This window comes from Rhamphochromis longiceps, linkage group LG1 (genome assembly GCF_057381845.1).
Source record: "Rhamphochromis longiceps isolate RC_006_pf linkage group LG1, R_longiceps_female_GT1.1, whole genome shotgun sequence".
Lineage (NCBI taxonomy): Eukaryota > Metazoa > Chordata > Actinopteri > Cichliformes > Cichlidae > Rhamphochromis > Rhamphochromis longiceps.
Window position 1 is genome coordinate 31,031,830 of NC_140557.1, and position 24,387 is coordinate 31,056,216.

The following is a 24,387-nucleotide window of genomic DNA, read 5'->3' on the forward strand; positions in this document are numbered from 1 at the left end:
AACACAAAACCCCTCGAAGCAGTAGTTGTTTTGATTTGGTGCGACATAAATATAATTGAATTGGATTGAAATGGAGATTGCATGAAAATACTCTGCAGTGTAGTGCAGGATAAACAGGTTAGCTTGTTGTACTCTGATGGATTTAAAGTGAGAACAGCGTGTTGGTCTCGTTCAGAGTGTCTGATGTTCCATGGCCAGAGTTAGGTTACATAAAGTGTAGCAGAGATGAATTTCCATTTTAGCTAAAGAGGCTGAGAGTCAGTGACTGAATTCTAACTTCACACCAACTGTATACTGTCGAGTATAAAACCAGTAAACAGTATACTGGATGGATGGAAATCGGCCAAGACAACTCACGAAACATCTGTTTACATGTGGTTGAATTTAGATGCGTAAATCCACAAAGAGCAACAGCAGATCACATGAAAAAAGAACACTTGAATTGCCATCAGGATATAGTTTCAAGAAGGTCTGTAGGTGATAACTGTCCCTGTATTATTGTCAGCTGCTTATGTGCAATGCAGAAAAATGTATAGCAATTGCCTAATCTTTTTTTTTTTTTTTTTTTCTATTAAAGCAAAAGATAATTCAATAATGCAAAGAAACCTAAAGTATTAATTCCATCTCTTAGCTGTATTTAACCACTCAAAAAATTTGGATTACTTGGAAAAGGCTGTAAAGATATAAATTGAAAAGGGGCTCCTATTCAGCACCCTTGTACCCTCCGTTAGAACATATCAGTCGGATCACCTTATCTATTGTACGGTATAGTACTAACCCATGGGCTTGGAGAAACCTAAAACATGCCTTTGATAAGAATCGAGGGTTCTTTTTGTGCTCCTTTCTCAAACCATGCTTACTGCCAGCTTTGAAGGAAGGAGGGAAGAGACAGTTGTTTCCCACAGAGGCTGAGTGAACACAGATGGCAGGGCTGCACCCCGACGTCAGAATATCAAAGCAAATATTCACCTCAAGAGACAGACGTGTTCATAAACTCCCCAGTTCTTCTCAATTTCCACATTATGAAATCAAATGCCCACTGTGAAGTGGTTTGTTACCTTACTTAAAATACAAGCATTTTTGCTGACAGCACCTGTGTAAAGGAGAGGTGGATTTGTGGCACCGATAAAAGGAGATTGTGGTGGAAAATAAGAAGTTTTAATGCCTTAGATTGCCTGGAATTTTTCTTTGAAGTCGAGGGTTGAAGGCAGACATAGTAATTGTCTCCAGGGGTTCGTGTGTGTGTGTGCGTGCGTGCATGTGTGTTTTAAAGGAAACCACCAAGTAGAAGCGCTTGCCATGAGGTTGTCTGATAATTATAACATCCACTTTTTCCATGTTTGGTACTTGCAGCTTCTTAACTGCACTGTTAAATGCATTGTTTTGTATCTCCACTATATTTTTCACTGCACATTTGAAATAACTCTATTTTTCAGTATTGCCAGAGTCCAGCAGTCATCAAACAGAAGCTTGACTATGAGTAAAAGAGAGGACCCTTTTTCTTGGAAAGTTCCAGCAGTTTGTATTTTTGAGTCTAAAAGGCTTTGACTGTTGTGAGACAGTCTTGTTTTCCTCTTGCCCAAAGGCCTCCGCAGGAGGTGAAGTCATAAACAAGGCTGGGAAAGTGGAACTGGGCTAAGTGAGGAAGTCTGTGTGAATCTCACTGCAAAAACACATGACTTCACTACACCTGTCAGCACTGGAACTGGCTGAAAAGCCTAATGTGCAGCTTGCCCTTTACCAACATTTTTATTTGCAGAGCTGAGGTGTTTGCTTATGAGTCACAAAGGTAGAAAATTGATAAATACCTTTTGCTCCTTAGTCCTTATGGGAAATTTCAATACTGTGAAATTTCAGTACTGGGCTGGTGACACCTTGAAGTTATTTGCATGAAAATAAAAAATGAGTTACTGACTGGCTGAGTTGATTCTTGAGTCAAAACCACAAAACCACACAATTAATATAGTAAAACCGTGCATAGACTTTTGGGTAGAATTGAGATATAGCCCATTTTGCCGCTGCATCTTACTTCCCCAGTCATGGGCTAAATGCAGTTTAATTCACTCTCAGAGTGCTGGAGTTAGGCTTTGTCTGGGTTTACGATGCATTTTCTGTCCAGTGATGACAAAAATATGTTGGCTGCCCCAGGTTTAATGGAATTTCACATTAACGCTGATGGTTTGATTAGAATTGAAAATGAATTTTAACTTAATTTATGGCAAAGTGCAATCTTATGTCTGACCCTGCATATCTCGTGAAACCGGAAGTATTTTTTTAGGGTTTTTTTTTTTTTTTTAGTTGAACACTGACTGACACGGGGGCAGTAATTGGAAAATCGTGGCCTTGGTGCCGAGCTTCTAATAATGAGACATGTCTCTTGCGTTGAGGATATTAATAATGTAAAAAAATTCAGGAGCCAGTGTTGGACACTCCTGGATAATTAATGTTCACTCTCTAACTTGACACCAGTTGATTCTGTAGGTGAAGGAGTATGCTAAATTTTTAATCATCACCATGCAACTCTGTGCCTAAGCTCCACTGAAAGAGACTAAATGAGCTGCAGTAGCTGGTATCGGTTTGGGTTATGAGCAAGTACGATCTTAATCCTGTGTTTTGCACAAGCTGAGGGCTTCTCGTTTTAGTCTTGACAAAGGTTTGAGAATTATTGTTCTGTAAGCAAAGGTAAAAACATTGATCGTTATAAGGTGTCAGTTCATAGATTAACTTGCAAGCTGTTCAGTTGATCACATTATTTCCTCTTAAAACAACTCTTACATGGTTTTAACATAGCTGAAAGGATTTGCTGCTGGTACAAGTTAAGTAGTTGAAACCTGGGTATATTTGTCATTGGTAAAAAAGTAAACAAAAAAAATTTAATTAATTAATTAATGACAGTTATACGTTTATCAAAATAGTTGCTGACAGCCAACTGGGATTTATTGGAAAAAATGGTGGCTGAGAGTCAAAAAGACAACTGAAATGTATGATGTCTGCAAAGAGGCCACAGGCTACACTTACATGTGCTGTGCAATTTGGCCGCTAGCCAAACTCTGGTAGAGCTGTTTACATGTACCCTTGATACCATGCAGCTGAGTGACTTTGTTACCATGAATAAACCAGTTAACACAATATTCCTATCCACCTGAGCTGTTTAGCCCACAAATGGCTGACCTGCAGCTCCTCCCCTTTGTGAGTGTGGACGCTTCATCTCTTTGCTCTTGAATGCTTTGCTTCTTATATTGATTTTTATTGATTTTTATGCTGATTTTTTTCCCTTTTTTCCGTGTGAGCTTACCTGCGATAACTTCTGGACACTTGTAGATCATTAGGACTAGAGTGTTCTTAACAGAAACAGCAACATTTTATGGTTACCTTGTCCTCAGCGCTCCGTGTGTCTGTGGCCTAGACACAGCTGAAGCCTGATTACAGCGTCTGGGCACCGAGCAGCCTCAATAGCCTGGAAAGGTGCTAACCGCTAGGCTAACTAGCAACAAGATGCCTTCCCTCTCCACAGATGACTACCACAGCCTCCTGCAGAAGATTGCAGTACTGGAGACAAAAATTCATCGCTTAGAAGTAAACGTGGAGGTAAATGGACTGTGTGGAAATGAAACAACCTTGCCTTTGATTCAAAACAATGGCGATGAGCAAGCTAGTACACAGCTAAGGAGCACAGATAACATGACCAAGAAAGTAGACTCTGTGCATTATTATAAATCCTCAAGTGATAATCCCCCCTTAGACTGTCTTGGTGCAAAACCAAGACATAAATCATGTCTCCTGGAAGGGGAAGGACGTATCACAGGCAGGGCACAGCGAGCTGAAATCTCTGAAACCGACTGGCCTTCACTTCCTACGAGACAGAGAAGCTCTTCTACCCCTATATACGGGAGGAAACAGGACTGGACAACCGTGAATAGGAAGGTTAACAACAAACCTCCAAAACAACTGAATGTGAAACTGCAGAACAGATTCGCTCCACTATCAAAGGACCCTGGATCTATATCGGACAACCATCCATCTAAAAGCAGCGAAATAAGGTCTGAAAATCTGTTGAAAAGTGAAAGGCCACAGGGAAAGCTAAAGGCTAGGCCTGAAACTCTGATTGTGGGTGACTCTGCCGTAAAGGATGTACAAAGGATGTGCGGTAAGAACACTAAAGTCCTCTGCTTTCCTAACGATATGGTCAACAACCTGAAGGAGAGAATTCTTCAAATTGCAGATGAATATCCAACTGTGACAAACATTGTTCTGCATACAGGGTCAAACGATGTGTCCAAACAACAGTCGGAGGTTCTGAAACGGGACTTTACTGGATTATTAAATACTGTAAACTCTCTGAATGCAGCTGTATTCATCAGTGGACCTGTACCGCCGGTCAGAGGAGGAGACGAGAGATTCAGCAGGTTGTTTACACTGAATAAATGGCTTATATCAGCATGTGCTGACCACTCAGTGCACTTTATCGACAACTTTAATATTTTTTGGGAACGCAGGCATCTGTTCAAAGCAAATGGATTTAATTTTAACAAGTCAGGGGTGAAACTGTTCACCTCCAACTTGTTTTATTCCATACGTCATCCATCCGTGCTTGGTGCCAAGGCTGAGATAAACGAGGAGTTATCTCATAAAGAGGAACAAACAGTACTCCAAGAACAGACAAAGCCCAGCAGAAACCTTGAGGAGGAGCTCCATTTGCCCCCACCCGGGAAGAGCCTCAGAAAGGAGAGACATCCATGGCATCTGAGGAAGAGCCTCAGAAAGGAGAGACATCTAAGGCAAGAAGAGGGGTCCCTATTTGCCTCCAACTCTCTCAACAACACCAACGACCAGGACAAGGGACCACGACCTTCCCCAGTCCCCCAAACCCCTGACAGGCCATCACCCTCCTCCCCCTCCCTTTCTCCCTCCTCCCCACACCTGAAATTCACTGAGGAGATGATGGAGCGGGTCAATGCTGGGCTCAGATCTACCCCCCGTCCCAATCCCTTTTTGTCCCCCATAAACCCCCCACCAGAGCGGCCAAAGGTTCGCCATCGAGCCCCACCCTCAACAGAGCAATCGAAGTCACATTGCCCAGCCTCGCCCCCCTTAGTTCCTCTTCATGCCCTGTCTCCGCAGTCTGATGCGTGATGTGTGAAGGGTCCGGGCTGTGAGGATTATGGCAGTGATGACTTTTCCCAGGAGAAGCTGGGACCCTGTTTACTAGAAGGTTTTAAAATTTCTGTACTTTTAGGTGACAGGAGACATGTGGCCTGGTCAAAACACAGAGAGCTGCACTCTAAAAGATCTTTAAATATAGTAAACATACCTTGTGTGCCACAGACTGCTCCCAAACACGAGGGGACAAGTAATACCTCTAAAACACTTAAGTTGGCTTTATTAAACATTAGATCTCTAGCTGGGAAAACATTTTTAATTAATGATTTAATCACTGAGCACAGCCTTGATTTTATGTTTTTAACTGAAACTTGGTTGGACCAAAGTAACAGTGGAGCTGTTCTCATCGAGACGACCCCTCCTAACTACAGTTTTATCAGTGAGGTCAGGGCGAGCAGGAGAGGAGGAGGGGTTGCTGTCTTATTTAATGAATCATTTCAATGTAAGCAGCTATCTCCTGGAAGTTTTCAGTCTTTTGAATATGTGGCTTTACAGCTGAAGGCCCCATCCAAAGTTGTGTTTCTTAATGTTTACAGGCCTCCCAAATACTGCACAGACTTTTTTAATGACCTCAGTGAACTGCTGTCTGTGATCTGTGTTGATTTTGACTGTGTAATTATTGCTGGGGATTTTAACATTCATGTGGACAACCCTCAGGACAAAGGGACTAAAGACCTGAGTAACACTCTGGGCAACTTTGGGCTGACTCAGCATGTAACAGAGGCCACACATAATAGAGGACACACTCTTGACCTACTGATCTCCAAAGGCCTGAGCATTTCAAAGGTTACTGTGTCTGATGTGGGCCTGTCTGATCATTACTGTGTTTTCTTTGAAAGTAAAATCTCAGCCCACACAAATATATCAACAACAGTGATCACAAAACGGTGTATAACTGAACACAGTAGTGCAATTTTTAACCAGGTCTTCCCATTAACACCTGACCTGCCCAGAGGGTCAGTCAATGAGCTCGTCAATAGCTTCAATGCTAACATGTTAAATGTAATGGACACTATTGCTCCCATTAAGGTGAAGGTTATCTCTGGAAGGAAAAAGTCTCCATGGAGAAACTCCACACTGGTGAAAAAAGAAAAAAGAGAGTGTAGGAAAGCTGAGCGCAGATGGAGAAAAACAAACCTCCAGGTTCATTATGACATTTATAAAGAGAAACTTCACAATTATAATTTACAACTGAGGAATGCAAGGAGGTCCTACTTCTCTGACATCATCACTAAAAACAGCCATAATGCTCGGGTCTTATTTTCTACAGTTGACAGGCTAACAAACCCTCCTGTGTCAGTGGCAGCTGAACTTCATTCGACCATGGCCTGCAATGACTTTGCCAAATTCTTCACAGAAAAAATCCAAAAGATTAGACAAGCAATTGGTACATCAACAGCAGATCCAGGATATGTACTGTGTCCACCAAAAAACTGTTTAAACACCATGAAACAGTTTCAACCTATTAACAGCAAAGACCTGGAGGACATCTTAGGTCAACTGAACTCCTCCTCCTGCTGTTTAGATGTCCTGCCAACAAGTTTTTTCAAAAAGGTCTCAAAGACTTTAGAGTCAGACCTGTTACAGATTGTCAACTTTTCTTTAATGTCAGGTGTGTTTCCAGAATCACTAAAAACTGCTGTAATCAAACCTATACTGAAAAAGGACAATCTTGACAAGACACAAATGAACAACTACAGGCCGATCTCAAATCTCCCGTTTTTAAGTAAGATCATTGAAAAAGCAGTTTCTCAACAGCTCAGTTACTTCTTAAAACAGAATAATTGCTACGATGCCTTCCAGTCAGGTTTTAGACAGAACCACAGCACTGAAACCGCTCTGACCAAAGTGTTTAATGACATATGTCTGAATACAGACAGTGGAAAAATGTCAGTCCTAGTTTTACTGGATCTCAGTGCAGCATTTGATACAGTTGACCACAACATATTACTCAAACGACTGGAGAACTGGACAGGTCTTTCAGGAACTGTACTAAACTGGTTCAAAACATACTTAGAAAACAGGAAATACTTTGTATCAATAGGTAACTTCACATCTGAGCAGACAAGTATCACATGTGGAGTTCCCCAAGGTTCCATCTTGGGACCCCTTCTGTTTAACATCTACATGCTCCCACTGGCACAGATTATAAACAACAACAAAATAAACTATCACAGCTATGCAGATGACACACAAATATATATCACAATGTCACCAGGAGACCGAGGCCCTGTACAGGCTCTTGGTAAATGCATTGAGGAAATCAATGACTGGTTGTGCCACAATTTTCTCCAGCTAAACAAAAACAAAACTGAGGTAATAGTCCTTGGCGCCAAAGAAAAACGATTACAGGTCACCAGAGAACTTCAATCTATACATCTAAAAACCACAAACCAGGCGAGAAATTTGGGTGTAGTGATGGATGCAGACCTAAACTTAGAAAAACACATTAAGACAATAACAAAGTCAGCTTACTATCACCTCAAGAATATATCAAGGATAAAAGATCTGATGTCTCAACAGGACCTGGAAAAACTAGTCCATGCATTCATCTTTAGTAGGCTTGATTACTGTAACAGCATCTTTACAGGTCTACCTAAAAAATCAGTCAGACAACTACAGCTCATTCAGAACTCTGCTGCTCGAGTCCTCACTAAGACCAAAAAAGTGGACCACATCAGTCCAGCTCTGAGGTTCTTACACTGGCTGCCTGTCCGTCAGAGGATAGACTTTAAAGTTCTGATGCTGGCCTATAAAGCTCTGAATGGTTTAGGACCAAAATACATCAATGACCTCCTGACCCAGTATGAACCATCCAGATCCCTCAGGTCATCTGGATCCGGTCTTTTATCAGTTCCCAGAGTCAGAACCAGACACGGAGAAGCTGCATTCAGCTTTTATGCTCCTTATATCTGGAACAAACTCCCAGAAAGCCTCAGATCAGCTGAAACACTCAGTTTATTTAAATCCAGGTTGAAGACTCACCTGTTCTCAGCTGCATTTGAATAAAGCACCAAATCCACACTTTAAGCTTAAATTTCAAAACTTACATTTAACTACTGATTTTATCTACTGTTCTGATTTTATCTGTTTTGATTTTATATACTGTTTTGTTTGTTTGTTTGTTTGTTTGTTTGTTAATTAGTTAGTTAGGTTATTTGCTTGTTTTAATCAATTTTAAATCATGCTTTTTATTTGTTCTTGTTTCTAATGTCTCTGTAAAGCACTTTGAATCACCTTGTTGTTGAATTGTGCTATACAAATAAACTTGCCTTGCCTTGCCTTGCCTAATGTCTATTGATGTAGCCACTAAATACAAAAAGCCAGCTTTTTAATGCAATAACATCTGTTATTATATTTGATGCATTAATAAGTTTGCATAAGTGAATATCAGAACTGATGTACAGGAAGGAAGAGCTGTAAATACAAAATGCTTGGTGTGTGAACTGTAGTTCTCATTGTGAAGGCTGCATTGATACATTTTTATATTTATAAGGAACATTTAAGACATGTGCACTTATTGCTGTTTTTCACTTTCAAACAGAAAAGCTGTTTCATTCATTCCAGTCAACACCTCTTTGTTGCTCTTTCATCATTTTAAGTTTCTCTTAATGAAACTCAACACTTCCTGCAGATGTTTAACAGTAAATGTGATGTGAAAATATTTTTTTCTCCTCAACTGCTGGAAGGTTTTTAATGTCAAACAGATGAAGGCGCGACTTTGAATTAACAGCAAACGACAGATGGTGGCAAATCAGAAAACGTGGAGGATCCCTGCTAAACTACCGGAGTCGTTTTTTGTAAATATTAAAATCGTCTCAGTCTTTGACGGCAGCAGCAGCTAAACAGCCGCACCTCATTGCTGGTGCTTTACTTCAACAGTGATGTAGATCTTTGCTGAAACTGCTGTTGGGTGACTTTTTAGTTTGATGTTCTAGCATTTTTTGTGAAGCGCTTTGTGATATTTATCTTGGAAGGTTCTGTGGAAATAAAATTTTACTAGACTGACATTTTCTGAAGTTGCCCTTTGTCACAGGAGATGGTTCATGTCCGCTACATTCTCACTGGTAGAAATTCGCATTCTACTTTGGTTAAGGATGCTGCCTAAATAGTGTGCAGAAGGCAGGACGCATAACTTGTTCACTGTGAAATGATAAAACCATTACATCTGTACTGTGGAGGTGGTGGGTAAGGAACAACAAATGCCCAATGTCCATCCACCTCCTATAAAAAAAGTAATATCTAGAGAACTTCAGGGCTGAAATGCCCTGAAAAGGGGTCTTTTCATGTTTAACGTAGTTGGATGCGCTTGTGAAAAGAAAGACTTAACCTCGATATAACTGGGGTTTAACTTAAACTTTAACGTTGCATAAACTATCACATCAACTTCAACTTGTCGACCCTGCGAACGACCGCTGCACCTGGCTCAAACAGTCTCTCCTCCACAGATTCCTCATTTATAAAGTGATCTATGAACCCTAACATTATGGCTAATAGGTGTAGTCTCCCATATCAATGCAGCTTGCCAATATTGAAGAACCATTTACTACCTAAGAGGCAAAGAGTGAAAGCATGTTCTTGGTTTTTAACATTAAATTTATTGTTGTAGACAGGGGCAGTACAAAAGTGACCTCCTGCAGACTGCTTTTAAGCTTACATGTACTTGGTTTCCATTTGATTAATTGGTTCTGTCACACACAAGCGCTAAAACTTTACCTTTAAACACCTATTTTTTAAATACAGCTCCCTGGACAGTGTTAAATCTGGTATAGATGTTTATACGTGTGTCTAATTCATGTAATGTTTCATATCCAATCTAGAATTCACTATCAAATTAAACATGTTCTGTCGACTTGTGAACTAATAAATAGAAGAAAATATCAAGGGCCATTTTCTGCTGAGCTGATTATTCAAACACAGAAGAGAAAAGCGATGTGTGAACATCTTTAGGGCTTCATACCTTCGATGACAATCTTGCCAACACAAATAAGGCTGCATGCCAACTTTGCGGGGAGAAAAAAAAACAGGTTACCTTACTATGACAACAAAAGTCTATGCTCATGAGTTTGCCACCCAGTTTATTGGCAGTGGAGCGGAAATTAGTGCATTTCTCCATAGAGAAATGGAGCATTGCCAGCTTTTCAGTCTTATCTGAGCACCTATTGTTCTCAGTTGTTAGAAGCTTGTAAAGAAAAATTCCATTCATCGCTGATAAATCAGATTTACAGGCACTGCTATGCAGCTCATCAGTTACAGATTTTAGGATAGAGACAGAAGTAGAGTCACATTGTAAAAGTCCAAGTAGCACCAATCTCAGTGATTGCTTATTGATAGATCCTTTAAAATTATTTTGAATTTATCACATTTATGTGGGGTTTTTTTTCTTCATTAATGAATTTTTTGAAACAGAAATGTAACAAGACGGCATGAAAACAAATTGGCACCGCTCATGATGTCATTCAGTTAAAGCAGGAAAATGTACAATTGTGTGTCTGTGTTTGTGCAGTCATGTCTGTGCATTTTGTTGTCTTTGAATGTCTGTGCTGCCTGCATGTGCTCTGTTCCTGTGTTGTTCGGCGATGGAAAAACAAATAACACACTTAGGCTGAAAAGCAGTTTGAGTACAAGTTTCCTCGGGGCAGCTGCATTTGTTGGCGGGTTAATGAATGCCAGAAACATGCTTGTGTTGTTTGGGGAACACAATAGATTAAAGAACGATTGGCAAAGGATTGCTGTTGCATACAGTTCCCAACAACACCCTTTCACCTCCCACATGTAGCCCATAGCTCAGAGACAACCCATCTGTTTCTGCATTCCCAGGGTGAAACCAGCCTTGACAGAACTGGCTAAGCAGCATTTCAAAAGTGTCCTCTCAGGGAAGACGCAGTTGGTTTTGTGTAGTTCCCTATCTATCAGAGTCTCCGCCTCTGTATTCTTATTATCTGTCTTTCTTCCCGAATCGTATTCCTCATTTTTACTCTCTGGTCCCCCCCCCCCCCCCCCCCCCCTTCCCATTCCCCTTATTCCACCCTCCTCATTTTTAAAAGCCACATGCTCCCAGCCCGTCTGGCTCAGTTGCACCCTGCCAATGAAGGGCTTTTTATTGGGCTGAGATTGAGTGCAGCCAAGCAGGGCCTGGCTAGGGCTGAGGTAGGGGCCAGCCTCGCAGTCCCCCAACCCCTCCCCCTTTCACTGCACAGCCCACTCCACATGCCTGTTCTGGTCTGGCCCTGTCGCCCAGAAGGAGATTACTTGTCTCTGCTGCCCTTAATTGCCGACAGCAGCTGAAAAGAGCCAGAGAGAGGGAGAGAGACATTGTAGAAAGAGGAGAGGGAACAGTGTTGGCTTGTTGAGCTGTTACTTGACAAGCTTGGGCTTAAAGGTTTGTGTTCCTGCTGTTAAATCCTGACTCTGTTTTAGCTGTTTTTATTAAGATGGATGTTGTTTACTTAAATACCGATGCTAGCTCATGGTATTTGGACTGTATTTTGAATAAATAGTACAGTATATCGAACGCAGATGACTTGTTGAGGAAGGAAAGCTGATAAAGTACGCATGTGAAATATAAAACTCATAAACCTCAGTCCATGTTACATTAATATAAAGATGTGTGGTAAGAGCAGTGGGGTCACCGTGTCCTCTCACTGCCCTCTAAGCCAGTGTTATTCTTTTATGGCCAAAGGCTTCCTTCCAGCAGACCCTTTTTACTTTTTCCAATGAACTTGTGAATTTCATATTATTGCACTTGGTTATTGTTGAATCCCCTCCGGCTTGATCCCAGCAAATTAAATAGTGGGCAGTTTATTGAACTGGCAGTCTCTGAAGAGGCTGTGATGCTTTATGAATTTTTCACCTCTTCATTTTGCTGTTTAGTATGTTATATCAGCCTTCATTCAGCTGTGCTCCTGTTAAATATTTTGAGTCCATATTTGCAGCATGTTGCCTGCTTAACTCCCACACATCGCACTTCAGCATGTACTTCCAAAGCATTGCAGTATGTCTAGCTTGCAAATACAAAGATGTTTCAGTTTGTTGGAGCCCTGTTTTTTATCCCCTGGCACAAACAAATGATTAAACAACCTCTGTGATGTTTAAATACCCCCCTTTTTTTTTGTACACCGCTGTGCATGAAAACAGTACGCCAACATATAACAGACCTGACATTGTCAGCTCCTTGCTACAAAAATGGAGTCCATTCCGATTGAGCCCACATGTGAAAGATCAGAAAAATAGTGTGTGTGTGTGTGTGTGTGTGTGTGTGTGTGTGTGTGTGTGTGTGTGTGTGTTTGTGTTTTAAGGAACTCTTGGTTGCCTTCTGTGTGCTCTACGTAAAAGCCATCTTTTACCTAATTCAAAAAAAGCATATTTCTAATAGTAGAAAATTGTCTCAATGGAGAGCAATCCCCTGTTTCCATTATATTTGTCAAAAAGCAACTCTGGACATCATCTGTTTAAGCAGTTAAATGTAAAACTGCCATCAGGAAACATCTGAGGGGGAGAGTGTGGTTGCTGGCTGTTGCTAATTAAGAAAAAAGTGTATGATGGTGTACTGAAAGTGTCCTTGTGATTATTTTGGTTGCTAACAGGTTGCCATGGATTGCCCGTAGCGTGGAAAATGCAGACTTGTCTACAACCAGTAACCTGATAATCGCAGAGAACTAGAGAAACAGTGAACATGCAACTTTTATTTTGAAGGTGAAATTTCTCACTCTCTGGCTTGGTTCACAGCTTTACATTTTACAAACATTGCTTAGTGTTTACAGACAACATTGTGTGCTGTCAACTACTAACCACAACGCTCGCAAGAAAGTATTCTGTGCACTACCAGTTTTTCTCAGCAACCACTACCAACTCGTTCGCAAGGGTAAAATATGCATTCCTAACCAGAGGTTGCCAGCTGTCATCAACTGGTCTCTAGGTCTATGTAACTCATGCTTTTGCCTGCAAACTATTGGGCGAAGATGTATATAGAAGGATTTAGGAATTACTTGCTGTGTTGTACCACTTGCTCAAGAAGCTTGTGCTTTAATTTTGGTGGGTACAATTCTAGTATTTCATAATTCTGTGACTTAGCAGTGCCAATATCTGTGTGTGGGTAACACCATATAGTTTATGAATGCAGGTGGCTATCAAAGCTTGCTAACCTTAGCTGATATCTTAACAACCTGTCATCCAGATATTATCATTTGTGTCTCCAAAAAAAGAAAAACCAAACATGGCATCAGTTAAGGATACAAAATGTGGAGTCCAGAACCTTCTGGGTTATTAACATCACACCAGAAAACTTTCTTCCATGTTGAACACATTAAGCAAAGCAAAATGGCTGCAGTTAGTAGCTTCAAATGAACTGTGAAGATGTGAGAGTGACATCATTCTTGTCTCTGAGGGGGAAAAAAATAATAAGTACATTTCCCAAAATGTCAAGCTGTTGCTCTAAGAGTGCTAACCAGATGATTGAATTATGCACACTCAGTCTGATCCACAGCTAGGACAGTGGAGCTGCACTTTTGTTGAAACACTGGCAAGAATTATCATCAGTTGTCACGCCGACAAGGTCGAGGTGTGTTTGCATCCACCTTTTCAAAGCAGCGTGGAACGCAGCCATGCAGCGGACGTGCACTCCGTGCGACGTTTGTGACAGAGCGGAAGCGTTTTGTCTCACGATTGAGTAAGCCAAGTAAATTAGAGATCAACTAGTGATACACAATTCGAGCTGAGGCATTTGAATGCAGCTGTACACACAGGCCCTCAGATCTCTCCCCATGTCGAACACATTAGGCAGTCTACCCAGAATGCCCAAGGGCTGTAAGCATGACCTACCATACTAACAAACTGACTCACTAACGAACGAGTGTGCCACTGCGAGGTCACGTGACAGTCACCCACGGTGTTTTCGTGTAAATTCACTTAACAGTTTCCTAATTCAATACCTGTGTTTAACTTTAATTGTACTTGTAAGCAGGTCCACTCAGACTACATTAGATCCTTCCTGATGAATATGGAGGGCTTTAGAAAACCTTCTTGTCACACAACCACAACGTTTCGTGCCCTTTTGATTAACGTGGAATGGAAACAATTAAGTGGGGGAGGTAGTGAGGCAAAGCAGCACATTCAACAGCTTTAAATGCTAATTAGCTAATGGAGGATGAAAGAGCAGGCAACTGGCAGGGTCTCACATGAGCACACTCGAGCACTGGCTGCAGCTAGGCTCGTTTCATCTGAATTCAGACCACCACCATTTTGTTTCCTTGAGTACAACTGACAATACAGCCATCTTGTGTAACGAGAGATTTCTCTTTTTTTTTTTTTCCGTAATGATCTTAAATGCCTCTGTGCTTCTTTCTTCCTTTTGAATCTTCTCTTATTCCCAATTTTTATCTCTCACTTCTTAGTTGTGATATATTCTTCTTTTATCTGCCACGTCTTATGTAATTATTCTAAGATCACAGAATATTCTCACAGGCGTTGAAGTCAAGTATAGTTTTTCTTTTATGTGCTTCTTATGCTGCAGGCAGCCCACTTATACACAGAGATAACTCTTTTCACTTGTGGCCTAAGTCACATTGTTCATCATGCTGTTAAAGTGATTTTTTTTTTAGATTATTGCTCCTTGTAGTCTTACTCAGACAAAAAAGAGCAGCGTGCCTGCACAGTACTTTGCATCTGCTGTGTGAGAAAGTGGTGTGTTAACAATGTTAGAATAGCGAGGAAGACTACCTTTCACAGGCTCCATTATTGAAGGATTTTGGAGCTTGTTTTCCTGTTAATGTGATAATGACCACTGCAAGCATGATGAATGCGCTCTCTTTCTTCTATACAGTTTTATTTTTGTCTTTGTAGCAGCATTTCACAAAAGTGATCTCAAGGAACTTTGTATTGTTGGTAAAAAGCTGCAGTATTAAGCCATTTTCACACATGCAGTGCAGCCATGAAAGTCTTGCAGAAATAACCTGATGAACACAAATGTTTAATGTAGCTCCGTCAGACATTAAACGGCCTTTAACCTGCCAAGTTCGTAGTCCGTGTAACTGATGTGCACAGATGAGAGCGTGCCTCTAGGCTAAAGTCTGTTGTGTTTGCAGCTAGTGAGTGGTTGTCCTGTGTTCTGCCTCCTGCACTCTACCCAGGCAGCTCTGTCGCCTAGACTTAATGGATTTTGCAAGTATAAAAGTGTAAAGTGAGGGAAGGGTGTGTAAAAGGCTCTTCTTATGTTTCAAGGGTTTTAATGTGTTTAAGAATCATTTCTTGAATTTTTTAAAATTGGCGTAAATATTGGACTTGGAGGAGCTAGTTAGAGTGATTTGTTTTCTGATGTTCACAAATGTCAAAGGGAACAAAATTATGAAGTTAAAAGTTTCATGTCCAAATAGTTTCGTACATTCAATAACACTATAACTAAAACTAAACAACAAAAGGAATATGAAAACCCAAAAAACTGACAATACTGATTTTTGGTGCCTTTTGTTTTCACATGGACGATTCAACCATAAAGCTTTAATTGTAATTGGTCTCCTCAATGGAACCATTACAGGAAAATAGTTTGGCAGGATTTAACTGAGACTAAGAAGAAGTTTCCTTTGGCTGCTGCTTACTTCCTGATATAACAGTGTCTCTTCCCAGTCTCAAAACAGGGATCTTCCATGTGTTAGGTGAGTGTGTTAACCACTACTGGTAGGGAAATGTTGCTTACTTTGATCCCGTCATAGACAGTAAAAAAAAATTAATTTTAAAAGTGTGTGGGCCCACCTACAAATTTTCATTGATTGTTTGTTCACAGTCAGACCCTCCTCTCCTCATCATATTCAGTTTTTTGATCACCAAGATGGCGATGGCTGAAGCGCTTATCTCAAGGCCTAAGAACACAATTTCAGAAACCCAGGAGTGACATCACTGTAGCTACGTCCATCTTTTAAACCCCACTTAGTAAGGTTGTTGCATGAGCGTAGGGAACGCCTAACTTCAGAACTCAGCTGTATCGAAGGATATGATGAAGTCCAACTGTGCAGCGTTTGAAGTTTTTGCTCTTTTAATTTGTTATATAACTATTTGTGGTTGTGTGCAAAGTGATGTATGGGCAGACTCTAATTGGAGGACTGTTTTCTAAATCTTCTAAAGTAGAAAGATGGAGTTTGGAAAACAGTCCTGGTCCAGTAGCCAAATTACACATTAGTGATGTATTTCAATTTCCCTAAGAATGATGATTTACAACCATCCTATATCCACTATTTAATATTCCATATTAAGGAACCGTAGGTATTTTATATATAGAGATTTTTTTTAATGAAAATTGCTCATTATTATTTATTAATATAATTTATTATCATTTGGTTTTGTTTTATTTTTCTGTATGCTTCACATTTAAGTTTACTAGTTCACACCACAAGACCAAGACGTTCTGAATGTGCCTAAGCCATCCCATAAACAAATCAAAGAAATGAGCTCCAACACCTGTGCTTCTGGTAGTGAAGGAACGTCTTTGGCACACAGGAATAAGCTACCAACAATTTCCATTGTTGGTTTTGATGTATCTCCAACCTCGTCCCCTCGTTCCCTCCGCCTTGTTTAAAACCTGCAAAATTACAGATAATTTTGTTCAAGGACAGTCAGGAGAATTTTCCAATGGGGGAATCTAATTTAATTGGAATCACTGTGTCATTTGCCATAGGAAGGGAGCAATCAAGGGGCTCTTTCAGGAGTGTTTACATATTTTATCACTCAGCCGTGAGTGAGATTCAAGTCGACATGGGGTTTAATCAGAAATAAGCATCTCTATCATCTGTCCTCAGTTTGCAGGGACCTTACAGATAGGTTGCAGACTCTGTTGATTTCCTTTAAAAGCCCCAAATTTGTCACAACCTTCAGTGCTCCTTTGAGGGAGATAGAGAGGCTGTGAATAAGAGGGGGGGGGGAGGAAAAAGCATGCTGTCATGAAAAGAGCTGCTTCCTGGCTGGCTAGATGCAATCATGGGCACTATCTGATAGTGCTGGAGGAAATTGGATGAGCTGAGAACTGTTGGCTGCCTGTGATGGGAAAGATGACTCCTTTGTCACTGTGTCAGTCAATTCCCTACTCTCACCTGAGAGACTAATCAATAACAGAAGGAGAGAGAGAGGTTTTCTCTTGTCTCTTGGCCTCTGTATGCTGTGGGCTGCTGTCACTTATAGGCTGTAAAACGCCCACTCTTACACAGGAATGTGAGACAGATAAATATGTTATGGGTGTGTTTTAAATTCGATGCATTTCTGTAGATGTGGAAGAATGTGTTTGATTTTGAAATTCGAATTATTCCTTGTTCTCCTTATTAATAAATGAACACAAACATTGTATACATGTTCCTTTCTTTCTTTCTTTTTTTAAATTGATATTCATTATTTTCTGTTGAATAGTATGTGCACACAACACTGCGTCTGAAAAAGGAATTTCTTACCGGTTGTCATATATTTTGAGTCGTCTTTACTGCTCACAAGTGCTGCAGCTGCTCTCATTAGCGACTGCATCATTAGTTGTGCAATTATAGTGCATAAGACCCAGCGAGACTCATAACTATCAGTTGCTGTCAGGCCCGTAGTATTACATCAGGCACGGAGGACAGTTTGCACGACGTAGGCGTATAAACAGGGACTCGCTGAATGATTCATAACTGTAACGCTGTCATGAGCGCCAACATATTTTCTGTGCACAGTATTGACATGCTAGTCCTGTGTAAGACGATGCTAAACTGTTCTTTTCATTATCCCTCCCCCCACCATCCCTGCAGTTCCCTGATACCTGTGAGGAGTCTGCTTCTCCATTCGTCTTCATCTGCACCAACCCCCAGGAGTTGCTCGTGAAATTCCCCATGAAAGGGAAGCACAAGATCTGTAAGTCCTGCTTCTTTCATGTCCGGGGAAGTGGAGTGGATGAAATTAGCCTGAGCTAACTAAGAATTGCTTTCTTTTTTTCTTCTTCTTCTCCTTTTTAAAAAAAAAATCATCTTTAGTATGTATGTTTACACCTATTCATAAAAAAGACAGGTGAAAGTGATAATGCTACACAATTCACAACTACTATATTGTCATTAATAAAAACAAAATTACACACATGGACACAAAGCTCTCTCACACACACACACACACACACACACACACACACACACACACACACACACACACACACACACACACACACACACACACACACGCAGTTTCTCTCTGAGAGCCATCTGTAAAGACAGGATTTTGCTGTCAGGTTGCCTGGGGGACTAACTAGGTCTGGATGTGCAATGTTGTTGCTGTATTGTGTGATTTATAAGAGAGCTCAAACACATTTTCCCTCTGCTGCCATAGCTGCTACTGCAAAAATGATGTACCTGCAAGCTCCTTTGTTAATATTTCTAAACCCTCTAAAGACTTGAGAGGATTGTTTATGCAGCTGTGCCTCTCTCAGATCGTTTGATATCGACGGAGAATTCTTTTTGAGATTCTTGAGGTAAAATGTAGCAGGAGCCATGACACCCCCCCCCCCCCCCCCCCCTTTTCCCTACAAAACTGGATATGATCGCCTTGTCTCGGTTTTTGTGAACATAATGAGCAGTTAAAAATGGCTTTGGAGGTGTAGCTCAGACCTGAACATCAAAGGATTAAATGAAATTCTTGTTAAGTAGGATGTCAGCAGGTCTTAAAGAAATTATTACTGGTCTGGAGGGTTTTAAAAGTCTACTTTTTGTACTGAGTACTTTTAAAGCTCTTTTTTGGGGGTTGTTTTGTTTGTCTTTCACAATTCCGCACTTTCCTGCCACGTGAAGTGGAAAAAGGCTCGTGTACGCCTGTTCTTTTATTTTAATTTTCACATTTCAGTGAACCTAAACTGATGCTCTTGAATAAAAGGTCGAAACGTGCTGACACGTTGTTATAGGCTTGCTGATGTAGACGCAGATTGGAAAATCTGGTTCTGCATTATTTAAACTGACTGTAGGTTGTTGTTTATGAATCAGCAGTTTTCTTTTTATTGGTGAATAAATAAATATGGCTTTGTTAAAGTTCCCTGCTGGAAATTATAACCACTAATAGATTTCATTTTCTTAATTTTAACGGTACCTGGAGCCAAGTTTTTTTCCTGCTACAGCTGCATGCACACATTTGTGAACAGTCTGAAATTGCTAATAAAATATAACCTGAGCTTCGTCCAAGAAGATACGAAACCAAACTCAGAAGACAGTCATGACAAAATGGCCAAAGCATGTCAGGACTTGGATTTAGAGATTTGTATAATGTAGATATTTCCTGCACAAAAGTGAGGAGGAATATTTGTCCTAAAAATCTTTCAGTTCATCGATATTTTTGGGACGTCTTGATTGAACAGACCTCTTTGGGTCATGCTGCAGTTTTTTTTTCTGGTTTTATTCTGCCGAGGTTTGTTCTCAGCTTCATCCCATCTTACTACCTTGAATTTCCCTCTGCTGCTCAACACAAATGTGACTGTTTTCCATTAGAAAGATGTCTTCAGCAGCTGCCAGCAACTTGTTGAGGTCTTTTGCTTGCCCCAGTTTCCTTTAATGGCCTTTTTGCATGCTGTTAACAGTATTTGACTCAAGCAACTTTTGCTCCAAGCTGTGCTTTATTCAGAGAAAAAGCAGCCTGCGTCTTTTCCATTTTATTTGTTCCGTCCTTAACATCCGTCACTGGATGTGTGTGTCAAACACTGAACGTCGCAGGTCTGAATAATAATCCATCACCACATCCTGCTTCTTACAGAAGACACACACTTTAGCAAGCCCTTAACCTGTGCTCTGTTTTAAGACGTTACGATTCTGTTACCCATAAAGAAATGTCTATTAGGTTAATTTTATGTCGTCATGTCTTTACCTGCTGAGATATTTGACAGTGTAATAGTCTGTCGTCAAGGTCCCTTCCTGCTTTGTTCCAGCCAACGCCTAATTTGCGATATCTAGACTATCTAAACAGTCACAGATGTTTGATGACTGTTTAGTCCAGGAACATTAGCACACTTGATCTGCCTTATCTCAAATCATTTTCAAAGACCCAATAAGTTATTTACATTAATATAACCTAAAAGGGGCACAAACATCAGGTAGTATCAAATAATGTCAAATAACAAAATGTAAGTACACAAAAGTTATTTCATCGTTTACAAGATCACTTTACCTCTCTCCTAATTACATTTTCTCCTTGTTTGCAACACAGAGTATTAAAGCCACACATTACTGGCTCATGTTATACTCAGTGTAACAAGATGCTCCCAGCTGTGCATGTTAGCTCAGTATTTTAAATTGGTTATCTTGACCTACACAGTCCCACGTGTGTTATCCTTCTGTCACCAGCTAGCTTTTCACTCTGCCGTGCTCTTGCTCTCTCGCCCCTTCTTCTACCTCAATTCCCACCACATCTCACGGGTCAGGTCATTGCCGCTCATCTTAGTCGGCGGGGTTTAGCACTAGTATTTTTATTTTTTTGCTCCTCAAGCAGTTTACGCTGACAAGATCTGCTTGTCACTGTTATTGCCGGCTATGTCACACCTCATCACAATGAGCAAGAAAAGGGATGAACAGCTTTTCAAACAGCAGTGCTGCTGCTGTCTTACATAATGGTTAAAAATTATTTCTAATAAACTATAATGTGCTGCAATGTGTCATTCTGTATATAAAAATGAATTGTTGAAACTGATGGATGGACTCTGCTATCAGTACTGTGGAAATATAGCTTGAATGAATGTCAGCCAGCTTGCAAAGGCTGCTTTTCTTTCTAAAGATTCCCATTTTTTAGGAATTAACTGCTGAAATTTTCTGCCAGGCTCTGTTAGGGTTTATGTTGAAATATATGTGCAACATCTATAGTCCCTTTCATGGAAACAGTAGTGATCCCATCCTATTAAGACAGCTAAAACAATTAAATATTATCATCTTATTGCCGTACAGGATTTTTTCACCAGGCAGTGGTCATTTAGTTCTTCGTCATTTTTGTGCTCTTGCCTACATTTCATGTGATTAAAATGCTGATATTTGTCATATCTGCAGGCCACATGGCAAAAGCTAGGGCAAACCTAGCATATCCAAATACTGTACACAGGAACGATATTGGATACGATAGCCGATACCCAAATCAGAGATTGAGATCGAATCGAATTCTGCCCTTTTCTGCAGCCAGTTGCATTACTTGGTATGTGATGGCAATACGAGATGCAAACTCAGTTGATTAGTCATTACCCTGCGGAGGAGTCTGTGACATTTAAAATGATGTACAGTCAAGACTCACTCATGTAATAAGGGATGTGCATTAAGGTTTATGGTCACATCCTGTGTACATTTGTATCTGTATGTGTGCGTCTTTGTGAGCTGAAGGTCCGTTTGGGTTTTGAAAGCTATTTGACTCTGTGACATGAATCCAGATTTCCTTCTCCTATACCTCATGTAGATAACCTTCTCTCCCCTATGTTTTTTCTAAGCCTGACATCCTCTGAAGTGGCTACGTACACAGCGCTGGAAAAGTAAAACACAGACCATATGCCGCTCTACTTAAGACATTTAACCATACACTGCTTGATAAATCTAATATTAACTGACAGGGGCTTGTCTTAAACACTTACATAAAATAACCCAGACGTAAACAAAGTAAAGGATGTGAAAAGCAATCATAATGTTCACTGGGTCATAACAGCTGGCTGTATTTCAGCATTATAAAAAGAAATAGAACAAATGCCACTGAACAGTTTATTATCTCGTAGCACTCAAGGATCCATGCAGGAAATCTGTGTTCCTGCAACTGAACCTCAAGTCAGTTGGATTCATCACAAATAGCCACCAAACAAGACTGATTTAAGAATCGTAGGTGCTGTAGCCTGCTGGAGATCTGAACTATTAGTCTGCCTGCTTTCATGCACAGGTAGTTTGTGCCCTTTATTATCTTAAACTCTCCATCACGTCTTATATTGTCAGATATATTGACTGGACTGCCTGAAGCTGCTACTTGAGTTTTTGCAGAACAAAGTAATGAGATACAGGGTTGACCTTCCTATTATGATGCATCCAAAAATGTAAAATTCAGTTGCTTTCAAGCAGGAGTACATTCCCAGTGTAACGCTCCATGAGTGAATCACATGGCTTTAAGCCTTTGTCTAAGAGTTCTCAAATAAGAGAAAAAAATGTACAAGCATTCCTATATTCATCTGACTTGAGCAATGATTTAGAAGTGCAACAGTTGAGGATCAGTGTACAGAATCATTCATTAGCTCCAGGCAGCGAATGCCTTGTGTTTCCATCTTGCATTAATTTGCTTGCTTCAAAGAACCGCTGGCTGATTGTGCTACAGTGTGTATTTGTTCTACTGGGATTCTTGGACTTTTATTCAGCATACTATACAGTACTGTGCAAAAGTATTTAGCCACCCCTCATTCCTTTGTACTTTGGTTTAAAGAAGCAAAATATATAGTATTTATATTGCATTGGTCTTGAGCAGTAGCTCTCAAGGCTTTCTGAAGGTGTTTCAGTTATTCTTTGGACATTGGCTGCTCTTTCACTTCATTTTCAGTCAGTAATTTTTTGTTTTTCCACTTAACACTGACCTATGAATCATTCAAACTTGAAATAGGCATCTAACTAAAGTACGATTCACTGTTGTGTCTGCAAATAACAGGCAACTAACAACAAACCAATTTTAATTTCTGTCTTTAGGCACTGATGCAAAAACACATAATTTGTTCCCATTTCTTTTGTTGAGTCAATGAAAAAAAATAAAACAGTTTGACAGGCTTAAAATGGTATTTTTGGTCTAACAGGATGAACACTTGACATGTCTCAGCAGGGTGTCCTTTAAACAATTGGACGAACTGGACAAAAGAATTGGCGACGTAAAAACTATTAACAGCATATGAACAATATCTAAAAGTCATGTCCTTAAAAATTATGGAACAATCCAGCAAAGACCTTACACGGGACCTGAGACATGCATCTGGCTCTGGAGTTGATCCATCTATTGAAGCCTCATCAGAAATTATGAACACAGATGATCCACCATAAAATACCATCTGAAAAGATGGCATTGGTTCCCAAACAAACTGCCAATGCAGTAAAAATATACCTGATAGTGTCCCACTGTTTGTTTTTCTCTCAGTCCTGGATTGGCCTCCCCAGAGCACCGTTGAAGCGGTATCGGATCTTCTTGACAGAGGGCAGAACAAAAGGCAGCCATACAAAGAAGAGCTTTTAATGTCCTACAAGAAGCCTGGAGAACTATTCCTGAAGACTACTTAAACTTAAATACTCAAATATTAACTTTTAAGCTTGCTGGAACTGTATAAACTTTGTTTTTGTGTTATGTCCCACATGTTTCCCTTTTTCTAGCAAAATATATGAATTGAGGGAAGGTTCCAGTCTTTTGCTTAGTATTGTATGATGGAAATAATTCATTTGCACATAAGCTACATATGCAAATGAATCTCTGTAACCACATGCAGTGTTTTGGACAGTACAGAACCAAAATGCAATTGTTCCTTATTAGAGATGTAAATAATAGTCCTTTAACAGCTTTTAAAGAGCTCTTCATTCACTTTCCACTGAACATAGAGTAACTTGTGAACATATGACTCCACTGAGTACTTTGTGAACAAAGCTTATCTTCTGCTGCACAGATTAGTCACACTGATGGCTCTCCAGCAGATACAATAGAGCTCTCTTTTGTTCAGGTTTCTCACGACAAGAAAGGAAGTCAAGGGTATAATTGCCAAGATGAGAAATTCAGCTTCGACACCAGGTCACGATGGAATCTCAAGTAGTGTAATTCATTGACATATATAATCTGAAAATCGCTGGAAACTGGAGTCTTTTTTTCCCCCCGAGGACCTCAAGGTTGACAGTGTAGTTCTTCTTTAAGCCTGAAGTTCCGCCAACATTTTCTTTCATCTTTTTTAAAAGCCCTCTAAATAGTTGGAAAGCATAATATCACAGCATTACTTTTATGCTGACATTATACAATAAAGCAATTTCGCCAAAGTATTTAGTAATATTTTTCTCTCCAGTGGACCATTGATAGAAACTATGATAAAGATGTTAACTTAAATTGTTGAATGCTGATGAAAACATGCACTCTTGAGAGATGTTATTAATAATTATAATACCACTGTTAGTTATGCCTTTGCCTTTCCTTATGAGAAACAACCTTCTCATAAGGAAAAATCAGTGGTTTTCCAGTGATCGCACTGAATTCTTTCCAGTTGATTGACAAATAGTTGCATCT

The 24,387-nt window shown here is 40.1% G+C and overlaps 1 protein-coding gene across 1 annotated transcript in view; it reads left to right on the top strand.

Annotated features, from left to right (window-relative positions):
• trip4 (thyroid hormone receptor interactor 4) overlaps positions 1-24,387 on the top strand; it is an 87,040-nt gene that overhangs the window by 18,696 nt on the left and 43,957 nt on the right. The window contains exon 12 of the mRNA XM_085405960.1: positions 17,919-18,021. Within this exon, the coding sequence (XP_085262086.1) occupies positions 17,919-18,021 (103 nt within the window). The remainder of the gene's footprint in view (positions 1-17,918; positions 18,022-24,387) is intronic.